Source organism: Eschrichtius robustus, chromosome 3 (genome assembly GCF_028021215.1).
Source record: "Eschrichtius robustus isolate mEscRob2 chromosome 3, mEscRob2.pri, whole genome shotgun sequence".
NCBI classification, from domain to species: domain Eukaryota; kingdom Metazoa; phylum Chordata; class Mammalia; order Artiodactyla; family Eschrichtiidae; genus Eschrichtius; species Eschrichtius robustus.
In genome coordinates this window covers 139,730,537-139,747,266 of record NC_090826.1, presented here as the reverse complement: position 1 = coordinate 139,747,266, position 16,730 = coordinate 139,730,537, and the positions used below count along the sequence as shown (strand labels likewise).

Below are 16,730 nucleotides of genomic sequence, written 5' to 3'. Positions count from 1 at the left end.
TAGAAAATATTAGCAGATTTATTAACCCTGCTATTTGCACTTTTATTCTCAAATTGCTTTACCCTCCATCTGAAAAAATTTTGCCTTGCTTTTTGGTGTCAGTAAATAAAATTAAGCTTGGATTTCACATACATAGTTAAATTTAAGCAATGTTCCATTTTCACATGAGGAAGACAGCACTCAGCTAATCTTTCCAGGTACTAGCACCCAGTATTTGAGGGTCCACGCTTACCTACACAAAAGTCTTAAGTAAACAAACTGCCAATAGACCAGAACTGTAATTCACGGATTTTCTCACTATTAATCTCTGGATATCTAGCTCTTTAAAAATATGTATTTAAAGGTTATGACATCTTATGGGAACTAGAACTGATATGTATTAAGCCATAGCACTTATTTTATTTAAAAAAATTTAACAAAGGAATACTAGTCATGTCAGAAGCCTATTAAACAAAAGAAATAGCAGTCCCCTTCTTGTCCCATTCTCTAGAGACAAACATTTTCAAAATTTGTAGCTATTTCTTCTATTATTTATCTTCCACATTTCTAAATAATGTGTGTATATTGCTATATCTTGATTAATCAATTTTAGACATTATCCACTGCTTACTATGATGAATTTTATGAAGATTTTTAACACATTAACATATCTCCCTGTTCCCTCCCCCATCAATCCAATGGAGCGATAATGTAATGTTTGGATAAATCCACATGCAGTGAACTCATTATTAGGCCTCTCAGTGAAGAGTTGCAATTTCATGTGTCTTTAAGAGCCAGTCAAGTGGATCCACATTTCACTGATGTGGGAGCTGATGTTACCAAAAATTGAAGGTCTTTTGGGAGGAATGCACTTAACTTGAGGTCTAGAGACGCAGAAAAGTTAAGTTTTAATATGGAGATAACAAAAATGCTTCCTGGACCTGGGTATGGTGCTCAATAGTATGCATTGTTAATGCCGAGGAACTGATTTTAAGGTACATATAGCTGTGTTAATTTTTAAATGAAGTACCACTGGACTCAGCAACTAGCTTCTTCCCTTTTTAAGAAGAATAAATTTTATTCCAATATTTGCCTTTTTAAAATTGAAAGGGGTATGGTGATCCCCTAGAACATTTTTCTTATACATTTGCAAAGCATAATGTACAAAAGCATATACTTTATTTTCTAGGGTCATGAAAATATATAATAACAAAAAAACTGATTCTATTAACTAGTCTTATTACATAGAAATCAAAAAGTTAGAACTATTTAAACGGAGGAATGAATATTTATATAAAGATATAAACAGTTCATCAAAGCAACCATTGTAAAAAGAAATAAATGTATTATCTCTCTCAGTAAGGCAAGAACAGTTCAAAGAGCAATAAGGCACATATATTTGGTGAACACAAAAGGCCATCTTTACTTGAATGCATGTCTGCTGTCTGACTTGTGCTTACTATTACTTTTTTTGATTTTCTTTTCAAATGAGACTTATAAAGATATATCTAGTATCTTGGTCATACATTCTAAATTCGCACATTGGGATTATCGCTACAGCTTATGTTAAAAAAAAAAATCACTGTCAGTAAACATCTCCTTTTTTGCCTTCATTTGTTTATACAAAGTTACCCGAATATACTATTCTTCGTATTCACTCTCCTATCATTTATTTTTAATCCTCACACTTGAAAACAGCCTTCCCTAATCACCAATTAAATATTACACGTTCATGCATTTTCAAAGTGCAATTTTGAGGTACTGGTGATATTCTGACATAGTATAAAGTATTAGTGACCCAATTTATAATCTCCTCCACACATCACAGAATTTTAGGACTGGGAAAGGATCAAGAGATAATCTAGTATAACACCCTACCTTATAGAAAAGAATACACTGTAGTCTGGTTGCCTGAAGTTATACAGCTAGTTAGTGAGACAGCTGGGATTAGAATTCACTTATAAGGATTCCCAGTTCATTGTTTAATTTCTTTCAATATCTGAGTAAAGATACTCTTGGCCTTTTGACTTTTTAACTCAGCCTCTCTCATCCTTATATATATATATATATATATATATATATATGATGCTAAAATAATTCCCACGTAATTATCCATATGTTTTTGGATTAAATTGGAACTTTAGGAAAACTGATTGAAATAAATGAAAGGAGAAGCCTTCTTGATGCACCCAAGCAAAGTCAGGCACTCCCCTTTCCTTCGTGCTTTCATAGCGCTGCTCATTCAGTCAAGTATTTATTCATTCATTCCACAAACATTAAGTCCCTGTATGCCAGGGACTATGCTGGAGAGTGAGGGATATAGATACCTAAACAGGTAATCAAAATACAGTGTGACGATTGCCATAATGGAAGTTTGTATAGGGTAAAATGGGATTAGTACGAATGGCTAATTATACTTGGAGAGATAAGAAAGGCTTCTTAGAGAAAGTAAAAAACTGACTTAAAAAGAAGGAACAAGAGTTTGCAAGGTAAACAAAGGGGAAAGAGGGCATTTGAGACGGAGGGAATTACATGGTCAAAATAAATCATAAATGATAGTAAGTTATTTATTCCTCTATTCTAGTCTTTATCACATTGTATTGCAATCTGTTTACTTATCTGTTTAGGATATAGATTAAGGCCTCCTTGAGAACCAGAATTTTACTTTGTTTTTATTTCCTATAGCATCTAGCATATAGTAAACATCTGATACATTTTTGCTGACTGAATGGATTAGTATTTTTTGGTAAGTATTTTCTCTAATTATATTAGGTTGGGATTGGGTATATATTGTAATAGGTACACCTGAGTTGTTGTTTTGTTTTTCTTTTTTAAATAAACCCAAGGACTCTTTGTACATACTTTTTGGGGGTATACGATCTCTTCCCGGAGGAAAGTGTTTTCTCCTGCATTCTTATCAAAAAGACCCCAGTCCATCTTCAGATCCCAGATGAGGGTGTAACAGGAACTGATGATACAAAAGACGATCCACAGGTAAAAGAACACTATGGTGTCTGAGTGACCTCGTTCTGAAGAAAGAAAAGGGAAAGAGAAAATTACTAGATGCAGGTAAAATTCTTCATTAAATAAAACTAATTTAACAACAGATTCTTTCTCCAGCTCCATAAAGGAAATAAGATTTTAAAAGAAATCTCCTTAGTAGGATCATTGTCTAACAAAAGTTAAATGATAAATCTGATTCTTCTGAAGTTCAAATAATTATCAAACATTCATCAAATACACGAAATCTGTAGAAATGTGCATTTAGAGTTTAGAGGCTTTATGCTGAAAACATAAAATTTCAAATAACTGCAATGGAGGTTCTGAATATTACAAAAGTTGTCATTTTAGTTTTTGCCATCAGGTGGCAGCTTAGGGTCAAAGATGAAAAAAATTTATGAAACACCACTAACAAGGAATGTGCTGCATTTGCTTTAAGAAATTCTTGGATTGTTTTTACTTTAGAACAACATTTCCTTCATATATGTAGATCTTAATACTTATTGCGAAAGCAATCAGGTAATTTAAATTCTAGGTAAAATGCCAGAAAGCAACAGATTGATGAGGAGTGTATCCTTAAGAACATATATGAAAGCAAATTTCTCTCAAATCACAAAGCAAAGAATGGTATGTTTGCTTCTCTTGGATGTTATTTAATGATACAAAGGCTTAATGTGACTTTATGCTGGGAACACTATAATGTAACTTTGGGCTTTATGCTGAGAACACTATAAAGTGCACTAAATCAGAATACTAAAAATAATTTGCAAAGGTAGTTACACAACCTAGTCTTTTTCACTCTCAAGTGCTCTGTATATTCTCTATGAAGCTTTTCTTTGACAAGTTTGGAAGTCATCGTGATGTTCTTTGTATTCTCTGGGTGTAGGATATAAGTATATAACTACTACTAATATGGTCCTCAATCATCAGGAAAAAAAGGTGTCATCTAATTCAAAAAAAGTTTAAATTGTGGTTAGCGTCCCAAAGGCTTAGAAAGTAAAGGATGTATCATGCATTATCCATAATCCTTCCTATTAAAATAAACAAGTGCTGGGAATTTCCTGGTGGTCCAGTGGTTAGAACTCGGTGCTTTCACTGCTGGGGCTTGGGTTCAACCTCTGGTCGGGGAACTAAGATCCCGCAAGCCATGCGGTGCGGCCAAACAAACAAACAAAAAAACAAGTGCTTACTAATCATTTTTAGATAGTAAAATGTTAAGTACAGTATTATTCAAAGGCACCCTTTAGACATTTATAATCTAGTAAGTTGAAACAGCCATTTGTTATTGATGATAAATTTGAGCTCAAAATAAAATAAACAAAGGACTATGAGAACATCAAGGAGAATGGAACTGTTTCCAGTAGTCGGAAATAAGAGGAAGCAGCATTTGAGTTATTTCTAGAAGGATAAATAGTGTTGCAAAAGTCAGGCAGATGAGGCAAGGCTATTCAAGGCTAAAAGAAGATAATGAAAAGGCATGAGGCTGGGAAACTGCAAGGTATTTTTGAGAAGCTGCAAGTAATCTAAGTCTAGTGTGGGTGAAACACAGAGGATGTGAGGGAGTGGGTATGATTTGAAATGAAGCTGGAAAAGACATTTTGGGTCTGACTGTGGAATGCCTTCTTGGGCCTTAGGATTAGATCTGTATTTCAGAAAAATAATGGGTTGGCAGGTTGCTTTCATCAGAATTACTTAGCTGGTTAAAAAAATACAGGTATCTCTGAGCTCCAGTGTTGTGTTAGCATCAGTCTGTACCAGCTTTATGAACCGACTGTCAAATTTTCAAAAACTTTGCAAACTGGTTGTTAAACATAGTCATTATTAAAAATTAAATTACATAAACTTATAATTAGCTATATTAAAAACAAAGGTAATGAAAACTCAAATTCATCACTTCCTAATTACTTTACTAAACTTTGATATTATTTATTCTTTTAGGTATATATATTTATTGTATCTATATAATGGAAATACTATACATCTTTTTCCAGCATTCCATGTTAATCATCTTAGTAGCTTGAAATTGGCTATGGTAGCAGTCCGTATTTATACCATGGAAATCATCAAACACTGCAAATCAGTGCTCCCATCCCCACTCCCACCCGAGAGCTAGTTTTTAAATATATACCAGTACACCACTGTTCACCTTCTTCTCCTGGAAAGTCGGTGGTAGGGAACAGAAACAAAAGTTTTAAAAATGGTCCACAATTGATTCTAATGAACAGTCAAGCTTGGATATAAACACATTTTCAGGTTTAAACTATTTTCACAAAAACTTCTTCATCAAGAGCAAATTGGGTTAATATTTATACTATAAGATTGTGCCATATGAATTATCATTTAAAAGGTCTAACAAAATATTTACTTATTATCTAGGTTTAGTTGGATGTGTTCTAACATACCTGTTCACTTCATTCTATACACAGATATAGAATCTAGCCGAGTTGTACTGTTCAATAATTAGCATCATGGTTGCATTCAAAAAAATTCCGTAACTCATCTACTAAGGTTTGCAAAGAATAAAGCAAATTTAGCAACGTAATAAAATTCACTCTTGTCGTATTTTCAAAACAAGATCAACACAGAGATAAAGACCTAAAAGGAACTGATAATGAAACTAAAAGTAATGTGTTAATTTTGTTATTTCTTCTAGATTTTAAATACAAGTTCTATCCTCAGAATATAATTCTTAAAATGGGACAATGGGCTAAACTGCCTTCCTCTAAGCCCATATTATTTCTATGAAATTGCTATGAAACATACACAAGGACTTACTGACTTAAAAAAAATATTTTAACAGAATATTTTATAATAAGTAATTTTTATCTTATGAACTTCTTCAAACAATGATTAACAAGCACCTGGTCTACATATGCTACATTTTGGTATTTTAAAAATTATTACCCTACTTGATCATTTCCATCTCCCAAATGAGGAGTGCTTCTCCCTGAAATCATCCGCCTTCATTGGTATTCAGAGGTTGTATCGGGAAGATATTATCACTTTAGGCAAGCAATTACATCTAATTCTCTGTTGGCTAACTCTGGTAGCCCACTTTAGTAATGTTCAGAGTAACAGAAAATCAAGTCATTGGTATTCTACACAAAGCTTCTATTACACACCGGCCATGTTAGAAGCGTAATTAATACCAGACAAATGTATGGTAATTGGTATCTAGTGAATCTAAAACAAATAAAATAAGCTTCCTAGAGTTTTGTACACATTAACCATCATAGGAAGGATAAAGCAAAATAATATGTTGGGAAAAGTGCTGAGAGAGAAACCAGAAAAATTACATATGGACATCATTGTAAGTCATATTTCAGGAAGGATATTTTAAATATGAAAAAGTGGCACTGTGTAAAAACAAAGCGAACAGTTTTCTTTCAACCAAAACCTTTCTACTCTGGTAAGAGTTTACCAGGTTTTAATCTGAAATTAAATAAGGAAACAAATAAAATAGACTGGGGACACTGTTTTCAAAGCCCAAACCTATATAGGTAAGCTGAGTTATGAGTGAGTTTGGCTATCAATTTATCCTAGGACAGGCAAGACAGACATTATATTCCCATTTTACAGTTAAGGAAGCTGAAGTTCAGCGAGACAGTGAGTAAGTGGAAAGATAACTGGATTTGAAGTCACAAGATCTGGGTTTGAATCCAGACTCTGCCTCTTTCCAACTCTGTGATTATAGAAAATTCATAATCTTAAAATGATCGAGACAAAAATGGAAATCATTAGGCCTAAGGATAAATGAGGAAACTAGTGATAGGAATCTTTAACCAAGGAACTTTTTTTGTACTAGACAGCACTGTTTCTCTAAGTCCATCTCAACTTGAAATAATAGTTCCATAAAACTATTAAGTAACATTAAAAATATTTCTAAGGTATGTGGAAAACAGAATTTAAAAAGTATACACATATTATTGTTTCAGACTGTATATAACTTTATGTTTATAGAAATACAGAGGGAGCTAACCCTGATGAGGAAAGTAAGATTATTAAAGGGATTCATTTTAACTTTATGTATTTATGTATTATTTGAATTTTGTTTTTACAGTGATATATACATATCCATGTTTTATTTGTATAATTAAACTAAAAGAAAAAGGAAGAAAGTGGGCTAAACAAAACAGTTACCATCAGGGCGATGATATTTTATAAATGATTTAAACAAGAGTTTAATGTCGCTATATTGTTTTTATAATAAAAAAGTACACAGGAGTTCTTTTATTCATTCAACAAATGCTTACTGAGTGTCTACTACTATAAGCTGTGTTATTTATTATATAGCTATAATACTTAAGATCAGCTGCAAAGAAAAATCTGTTTACTTCTACATTCAACAAACATGTGCTGAATGTCTACCAGGTAACCAGGTATATTTTAGAGAACAGAAAGGTACTGAAGAACTATTAAGGACTAAGTGTGAAAGAGGAGAGATGTAAAATAAACAAAAGCACAATGTGAAAGTGCAACTGCGGAACTGTGCATAGAGGAGGAATCAATACGTTAGGCTTTCAGGATGGGAACACCCAGGAAAGGCCTCCTGGAGGGGGTGCTACTTGAGCTGAGTCTTGAAAGTTAACAGTCTTGAGTTAACCAGGTTTGTGAGGCAGAGAGAGCCATATCAAAGAACAGAAACCATTCATCCAACAAATGAACACCTATTTACTATATACAAGATATTATTCTAGATACCAGGTACACAGTAGTGAATCTTATTCACCAATGGGCAAACTTCCTACCCTAATGAAGCTTACTACTTAGTTGGGGTAAACAATTATCAGATATACAAGTAAACAAGACAATTTCAGACAGTGAAAAGTGCCAAGAAGGAAACAGAACATGGGGACTTCCCTGGTGGCGCAGTGGTTAAGAATCCACCTGCCAATGCAGGGGACATGGGTTCGAGCCCTGGTCTGGGAAGATCCCACATGCCGTGGAGCAGCTAAGCCTGTGCACCACAACTACTGAGTCTGCGCTCTAGAGCCTGCAAGCCACAACTACTGAAGCCTGTGTGCCTGTAGCCTGTGCTCTGCAACAAGAGAAGACACCGCACACCGCAATGAAAAGTAGCCCCTGCTCGCCACAACTAGAGAAAGCATGCAAGCAGCAACAAAGACCCAGTGCAGCCAAAAATAAATAAATAAATAAATTTTAAAAAGAAAAGAAAACAGGACATGGTGACATGATTGAGACTGGCAGAATTCCTTTAGATAGTGTTCAGGCAGAGAAGGTCTCTAAGTTGATATCTGAGTAATGAGAAGGAGCCAGCTACATGAAAAGCTGGAGGAAGACTTACATATATAATATTACATTTTCTAGTAACCATAATTTAAAAGGTAAAAAGAAACAGGTAAAATTAAGTTTAATAATATATTTTGTTAATCTAATATATCTAAAATGTGACTTTAATGTATAATTAATGTATATAATAAATTATTATATAAAGTCATTGTGGCTATCAGAATAGAGACAGTGAGGAAAGGCAGAGTACTGTTTTGAGATACAGGAATGAGAAAAGGAAAGAGATTAGACCAGGTGGCTTACTGAGATAAGGAAAGCCTTTTTAGGGTGAGAGACTGCTGAGTGTATATATAGGTTGAAGGGAAGGGGCCAGTAGTGACGAAGAGATTGAAGATTTAGGAACGAAAAGGGGTGACTGCCAGAGCAAGATCATGAAAGAGACAAGAGGAAATGAGGTCAGAGCACTAAGGTGGGAAACCTTGTTCCCAAGTCTGGGAAAAATACGGTGAGAATGGATTTGGATTAAATAAGTATGTATATAGGTAGAAGACAGCTGCAGGAAAGTGACTCCTGATAGGTTCAAGTATTTCAGGGTATAGGAGACAAAGGTAGTCTGTAAAAGTAAAGAGGGAAAGACTGAGTTGGAGGTTTTGAGAAAAGCAATGAGAGTTATCATAAAAGCCCTTTTCAAGTTAATACCCTTTTCTGAGATGACACAAATTTAATAATAAAAGTTAGCAAAGGACAAATTAACACATGTAAGTTTAGAAAGAGGGTAATCTCTCCTTCCTATGATATTCTTTTTATAAAACATTTTGTTTGTGCTTATACTGTCTTTTATTATGATATAAACATACTTTTTCTCTCTTTCCTACAAGACTGTACCCTATCTAGCATTTTAAAAAGACTTTAACTTTACAATGGAGTAAACTGTATATGTGTTTGTATTTTCCATTAAATTGTAATGTCTTTTAGGGAAAGATCTCATGCCAGCATTTTTCCAAGGCCTATGTACTCCACTCCACACAGCAGGAACTCAAATAATTTTTGCCAAATTGAACTGAGGGCAAGCGCTGTGTTTCACTCATTTTTAAACTTTCTGTACAATGCCTTACATTCCAACAAATACTTGGGGAAGGCAACATGGTTTCTGGTAGCCTACACATACAATGTGTCCCTAAAAACTTGTATATAGCTGAATATGAAAAAGACAAGTAACAGATGTACATGTTATATGAGGATTTTGTTTCCTGATAACTAAAAATAAGAAAATAAAACCCATTATTATATCTTCCTTGTCTTTTAGACATAATATTTAATGACATTATTCCCAACATCTTACAGACATTTTTCGTTTTTACTCTTTACAACAGAACACAGATAATCTCTTCAAATCGAATGAGTGTTGGCAATGACGTCTAAACGTTGCTGCTTTCAGTATGCCTGATGATTTCCATCTTTGCTTTAACGGTATTAAATTTGAGACATTTCTTTTCAATAATGAAGTGTACTATCACATATAATTCCCACTCATTTTAATAAAAACGTACAAAACAGAACAAAATATTCAAATAATCACACAAATACACTAGTATTTGTGACAAAGAAGGTGATGCTGCCAAAGCTGTTAGTTGGCAGCTAGTGCTACCATGTGAAAGCAGGAAACATTCTGAATCCAAAGGATAACTAAGGTGTGTGTGAGTACCTGCAAAGTCTTATAACATAATACCCAAAATGTCCAGCTTTCAACTGAAAATCATTAGTCATACCAAGAACCAGGAAGATCTCAAACCGAGTGAAAAAAGTCCATCAGTAGATGCCAAAAATGAGATGAGAGCTGCTGGAATTATTTGATGAAAATGCTTTTATGAACAATTATGAAATGCTTGAAACAATGAAAAAATAGGAAGTCTCAGCAAAGAAATAGAAGACATAAAGAAAAACCACATGGAAATATTAGAACTGAAAAATATAATAACGAAACTAAAAAACTCAGTGAATGGTGTTAACAGCAGAATAGAGAAGACAGAGGAAATAGTCCACAAACTGGAAAACAGGAGAATAGAAACTAGCAAAGCTGAACAGTGGAATGAAAATATATTTTAAAAAAGAAAAAGAAAAAGAAAGAAAAGAAAAGAGATTCAGGGACCTGTGGAACCATAAAAATGATCTAACATTTGTGTCATCGGAGCCCAGAAGGAAAGAATAGGGAGGGGCTGAAAAAGTACTTAAAGAAATAATGGCTGACAACTCCTCAAATTTGGTAAGATACATAAACCTACAGATTCAAGAAGTTGAGCAAACCTCAAATAAAATAAATCTAAAGCCAAAACACATTAAAATTAAACTTTTCAAAACTAAAGACAAAGATAAAAACCTTGAAAGCAGTCAATAAAAACCCAATACCTTAACGGCCAGGGTTAAAACAATATGATTGACAGTGGATTTCTCATCAGAAATTTTCTGGAGGCCAGAAGAAAGTAGCACGAAATTTATCAAGAGCTGGAAAAAAAAGAACTGTAAACCCAGATTTTTATACTCAATGTATACAAATTCTTATACTCAATATCCTTCAGGAAATGAAGGGGAAATCAAGACATTCTCAGATAAATGAAAACTAACAGAATATATTAGCAGATCTACCCTGAAAGAATTGTTGAATTCCCTAAAAAGGAAGAAAATAATAAAAGAAGGAACCTTAGAACTTCAAGAAGGAAGAAAGAACCAAGTAAGCAAAAATATGGGTAAATATGATAGGCTGTACTTTTCCTCTTGAGTTTTCCAAAGTATGCTTGATAGCTGAAGCAAAAATTATAACACTGTCTGATATGGTGCTAAATGTATGGAGGAAATATTTAAGACCATTACATTATAAATGGGGTAGGGTAAAGAGATGTAAAGGGAGGTAAGGTTTCTATAAGTCACTCAAACTGGTAAAATGATGACTCTAGGACACTGTGATAAGTTATGTATATACAATGTAATACTGAGAACTACTAAAAAACCTATACAAAGAGAGACACTCAAAAATGTTATAGATAAATCAAAATGGAACTTTAAAAATATTCAAGTAAATACAGAGAAATAAAAAGCAGAGAGAGCAGAAAACCAAAAAAGAAAATGGCATACTTAATTTAAGTTCTAACATATCAATAATTACATTAAATGTCAATGGTGTAAATACATCACTTAAAAGAGATTGGCAGAGGGGATTAAAAACTATGACCCAATTACATCCTGTCTACAAGGACTCGCTTCAAATATAATAATATAACTACGTTGAAAGGAAAAGTATGGAAAGATATGCATCATGTAAACAATAATCAAAGGAAAGTAGGGTGGCTATTTTACTATCAAATAAAGTAGATTTCAGAGCAAAGAAAATTAGTGTAAACAGACAGGGCCATTATATAAGTATATTAGAGTCGATCCACCAAGAAGATGTATCAATCCTCACTGTGTCTACATCAAACAACCAGAGTAGCAAAATACGTGAAGCAAAAGCTGATAGAATTGAAAAGAAAAATAGACAAATCCACAATTATACAGATTTCAACTCTCCTTCTCAACAACTAATGGAACAAGTAGACAGAAAATAAGCAACAATATAGAATTCAACAACATCATTAACTAATAGGATCTAATAATCACTCCACCCTACAATAGCAGAACATACATTCTTTTCAAGTGCCCAATGAACATAGAGCAAGATAGGCCAAAAAAATTAATAACAGAAAAATCTTCAAACACTTGGAAACTAAACAACACAATACTAAATAATTCATGGATCAAAGACAAAGTCTCAAGGGAAATTTAAAGAATACACTGAACTAAATGAAAATGAAAACGTAACATATCAATATTTGTGGGACTTGGCTAAAGCAGTGCTGAGAGGAAAATGCATAGCATTATACATATAATTATACATACAACTGTGTACATTAGAAAAAGAGAAAAAATATCTAATAAATAGTCTAAGAACCCACCTCAAGAACCTAGAAAACGAAAAGCAAAATAAATCCAAAGCAAGCAGAAGGAAGGAAATAATCAAGATAAACACAGAAATCAATGAAACTGAAATGAAAAATAGAGGAAAAACAATCAATGAAACAAAAAGCCGATTCCTTGAAAAGATCAATAAAATGACAAACCTCTAGTACAGCTGAGAAAGAAAAGAGAAAAGAGAGAAAACACAAATTACCAGTATCAGGAATGAAACGGGATTATCACTACCAACTCTAGAGACATCAAAAGGATAATAAGGGAATACTATATTTAACTCTACACCCATAATTTTTCACAACTTAGATGACACGGACCAAATTCCTCAAAAAACAAAGACTATTACAACTCACTGAACATGAAATATATAATTTGAATAGCCTTATAATTAATAAGGAAATTGAATTTGTATTTAAAAACTACCCCAAAATACATCTCCAGGCCCAGACTGTTTCACTGCAGAATTCTACCAAGCTGTTAAAGAAGAAAACTTCCACAAATTAGAAGAAGAAACAAAACATCCCAATTTATTTTATGAAATAAGTTTTACACCTATGCCAAAACCAAAGATAGTACACAAAACGAGAAGTACAGACCAATATCCCTTATGAACACAGACACAAAAATACTTAACAAGATATCGGCAAATAGAATTCAGCAACATATAAGAAGAATTATACACCATGACCAAGTGGGGTTTATTCCAGATATGCTACGCTATTTCAATATTCAAAACTCAATAATGTAATTCACCATTTTAATGGGTTAAAACTTAGAGAAAAAATGACAGGATCATATCAAAAGATCTAGGTAAATCATCTGACAAAAATCCAACACTCAATCATGATTAAAAACAAAATCTCTCAGAAAAATAGGAATAGAGAGGAACTTCTTCAACTTGATAAAGCTTCCTCAGCAAAAACCCTACAGCATTAGGTGAGGAAGTTTTATTTATTATACTTAATGGTAAAAAACTGAATGCTTCCCCCCTAAGATTACAAAGAAGGCAAGGATATCTGCTCTTACCATTCTTACTCAACATAATACTGGAAGCTCAAGCCAGTGCAGTAAGGTAAAGGAAAAAAAAAAAAATGAAAAGAAGCAAAAGGTACAGAGATTGGAAAGGAAGAAATAAAACCATCCCTTTTTGCAGATGACACTATTGCCTATGTGGATAATCGCAAGGAATGTATGATAGGATTATCCAATGCTGTATACCTGAAACATTGTAAATCAACTATACTTCAATTAAAAAAAAAAAAAAAGATATGTGGTGTTCATCTATGCATGCCTAGCATCTTGCACAGCCTGACACACTTCAGATGTTTTGTAAATGTTTGTTGAATAAAATAGATGTGACAGATGTAATGAACAAGGCAATTCAATTATTAAATTGTACTTATATCCAACTTATCATCTGTTTAGATCCTTATTTACTGGCTCTTCAATAACAAAATGATCTCTTCAGTGATTTTTATTAAAGACTGGCTTCTGCCCTTCCTCACTCCTTTAGTAATATAACTAAATAATAATAATTCTGGAATGGATAAAATTATGTGTTTTTGCCTCCTCTCCTGCAAAAAGACACAGTGTCATTTCTTTAACTAAACGGAATGCTATTGACCATAATTATTTTACAAAGAAATACAAGGATCCTAAAAGTTTTTGACACCGTTTCAAGTGCTTACTTTATGAAGCTGTAAAAATGCTTCAGGCACTACATTCATAAGGGTAGAAACTTTTTTCTTAGTTAAACTGAAAAAAATTAAGCCACAGACACAAGCTAAAATTATAGCCAATTAAAAATGGAAATAAGATTGTGTAAGATTTAACACAGCAAGATCCTTTTTGACCCACCTCCTAGAAAAATGGAAATAAAAACTAAAATAAACAAATGGGTCCTAATGAAACTTAAAAGCTTTTGCACAGCAAAGGAAACCATAAACAAGACGAAAAGACAACCCTCAGAATGGGAGAAAACATTTGCAAATGAAGCAACTGACAAAGGATTAATCTCCAAAATTTACAAGCAGCTCATGCAGCTCAGTATCAAAAAAACAAACAACCCAATCCAAAAATGGGCAGAAGACCTAAACAGACATTTCTCCAAAGAAGATATACAGATTGCCAACAAACACATGAAAGGATGCTCAACATCACTAATCATTAGAGAAATGCAAATCAAAACTACAATGAGGTATCACCTCACTCCAGTCAGAATGGCCATCATCAAAAAATCTAGAAACAATAAATGCTGGAGAGGGTGTGGAGGAAAGGGAACACTCTTGCACTGTTGGTGGGAATGTAAATTGATACAGCCACTATGGAGAACAGTGTGGAGCTTCCTTAAAAAACTAAAAATAGAACTACCATACGACCCAGCAATCCCACTACTGGGCATATACCCTGAGAAAACCATAATTCAAAAAGAGTCACGTACCACAATGTTCATTGCAGCTCTATTTACAATAGCCAGGACATGGAAGCAACCTAAGTGTCCATCGACAGATGAATGGATAAAGAAGATGTGGCACATATATACAATGGAATATTACTCAGCCATAAAAAGAAACAAAATTGAGTTATTTGTAGTGAGGATGGACCTAGAGTCTGTCATACAGAGTGAAGTAAGTCAGAAAGAGAAAAACAAACACAGTATGCTAACACATATATATGGAATCTAAAAAAAAGGTTATAAAGAACCTAGGGGCAGGACCCGAATAAAGACACAGACGTAGAGAATGGATTTGCGGGAACGGGGAGGGGGAAGGGTAAGCTGGGACGAAGTCAGAGAGTGGCGTGGACTTATATATACTACCAAATGTAAAACAGATAGCTAGTGGGAAGCAGCCCATAGCAAGGGAGATCAGCTTAGTGCTTTGTGACCACCTAGAGGGGTGGGATAGGGAGGGTGGGAGGGAGACGCAAGAGTGAGGAGATATGGGGATATATGTATATGTATAGCTGATTCACTTTGTTATAAAGCAGAAACCAACACAACATCGTAAAGCAATTATACTCCAATAAAGATGTTAAAAAGAAAAATAAAAAAGAATGAACTCTGAAATAGTTCAAAATTTACTTAAAACAAAGTAGATAAGAACTTCTACATCCCCCATGCCTACAGCCTACCGCTTAAATCAAAGGAAAAAAAAAAAAAATCAATTGATCTGATTTTGTTCTTTAGATAACCATGTGTTTTTTTCTTTTTTCCCCCTTCCTGGCATCCTAAGCTCTTCTAAGTAAGTGTTGTCAAACACAGTGTTGCTATACATTTGTGCATTGTGATCAATTGTAATTTGTTACTAATGTTGAAGTATTTATTTTATTTACTTAAAAAACAAATGAGTCTATTAAAGAATATCAATATTAACAAAAACAAACAAAAAAGACTGTATAACATTTAAGTAGTCATAATAGCAGTATATAGCAATAAGAGTTGAATAAAAATATAGATAAAAAAATGTTAGCAAAAAATGACAATATATATTCTACATTATGATTAATTAACAGATCTAAGAAGGAAGTGAGAGTATATATAATAGGAGGTATGCACAGAGAAAGATGGAATGCCAAAATCTCTTCCACCATTTTCCACACAACCTGCCAATACTCTAAACTAGTATAACACATCAGATCTAAAAAAGCCATCTGAAACAATTCTTAATCTCAGAGTCCAAGACTGTGATGCCTTTTTATAGAAACCTTCATTTGACGCCTTTTCTTTCAAATTGGGTAACAGAAATAGAGTAAAAGTTAAATTATCCCAAACTTTACCAGGATTTCTGAAACATCTATTCAAATATTTAACCTAGGAACCATCTCATCAATCATGGTATCAATTCACTTTGAGATTTAATTAAAAATAACAAAACGAAAAGACAACCCTCAGAAGGGGAGAAAATATCTGCAAACAAAGCAACCGACAAGGGATTAATCTCCAAAATATACAAACAGCTCATGAAGCTCAGTATCAAAAAAACAAACAACCCAATCAAAAAATGGGTGTAAGATCTAAATAGACATTTCTCCAAAGAAGACATACAGATGGCAAAGCACATGAAAAGATGTTCACCATCACGAATTATTAGAGAAATGCAAATCAAAACTACCATGAGGTATCACCTCCACCATCCAGGATGGCCATCATCAAAAAATCTACAAACAATAAATGCTGGAGAGGGTGTGAAGAAAAGGGAACACTCCTACACTGTTGGTGGGAATGTAAACTGGTACAGCCACTATGGAGAACAGTATGAAGGTTCCTTAAAAAACCAAAAATAGACCTACCATATGATCCAGCAATCCCACTCCTGGGCATATATCCGGAGAAAACCATAATTCAAAAACATACATGCACTCCAATGGTCACTGCAGCACTATTTACAATAGCCAGGACATGGAAGCAACCTAAATGTCAATCGACAGAGGAATGGATAAAGAAGATGTGGTACATATATACAATGCAATATTACTCAGCCATAGAAAAGAATGAAATA

At 33.7% G+C, this 16,730-nt stretch overlaps 1 protein-coding gene across 1 annotated transcript in view; it reads right to left on the bottom strand.

Annotated features, from left to right (window-relative positions):
- XPR1 (xenotropic and polytropic retrovirus receptor 1) overlaps positions 1–16,730 on the bottom strand; it is a 196,161-nt gene that overhangs the window by 11,596 nt on the left and 167,835 nt on the right. Inside the window, exon 12 of the mRNA XM_068541354.1 lies at positions 2,842–3,008. Within this exon, the coding sequence (XP_068397455.1) occupies positions 2,842–3,008 (167 nt within the window). The remainder of the gene's footprint in view (positions 1–2,841; positions 3,009–16,730) is intronic.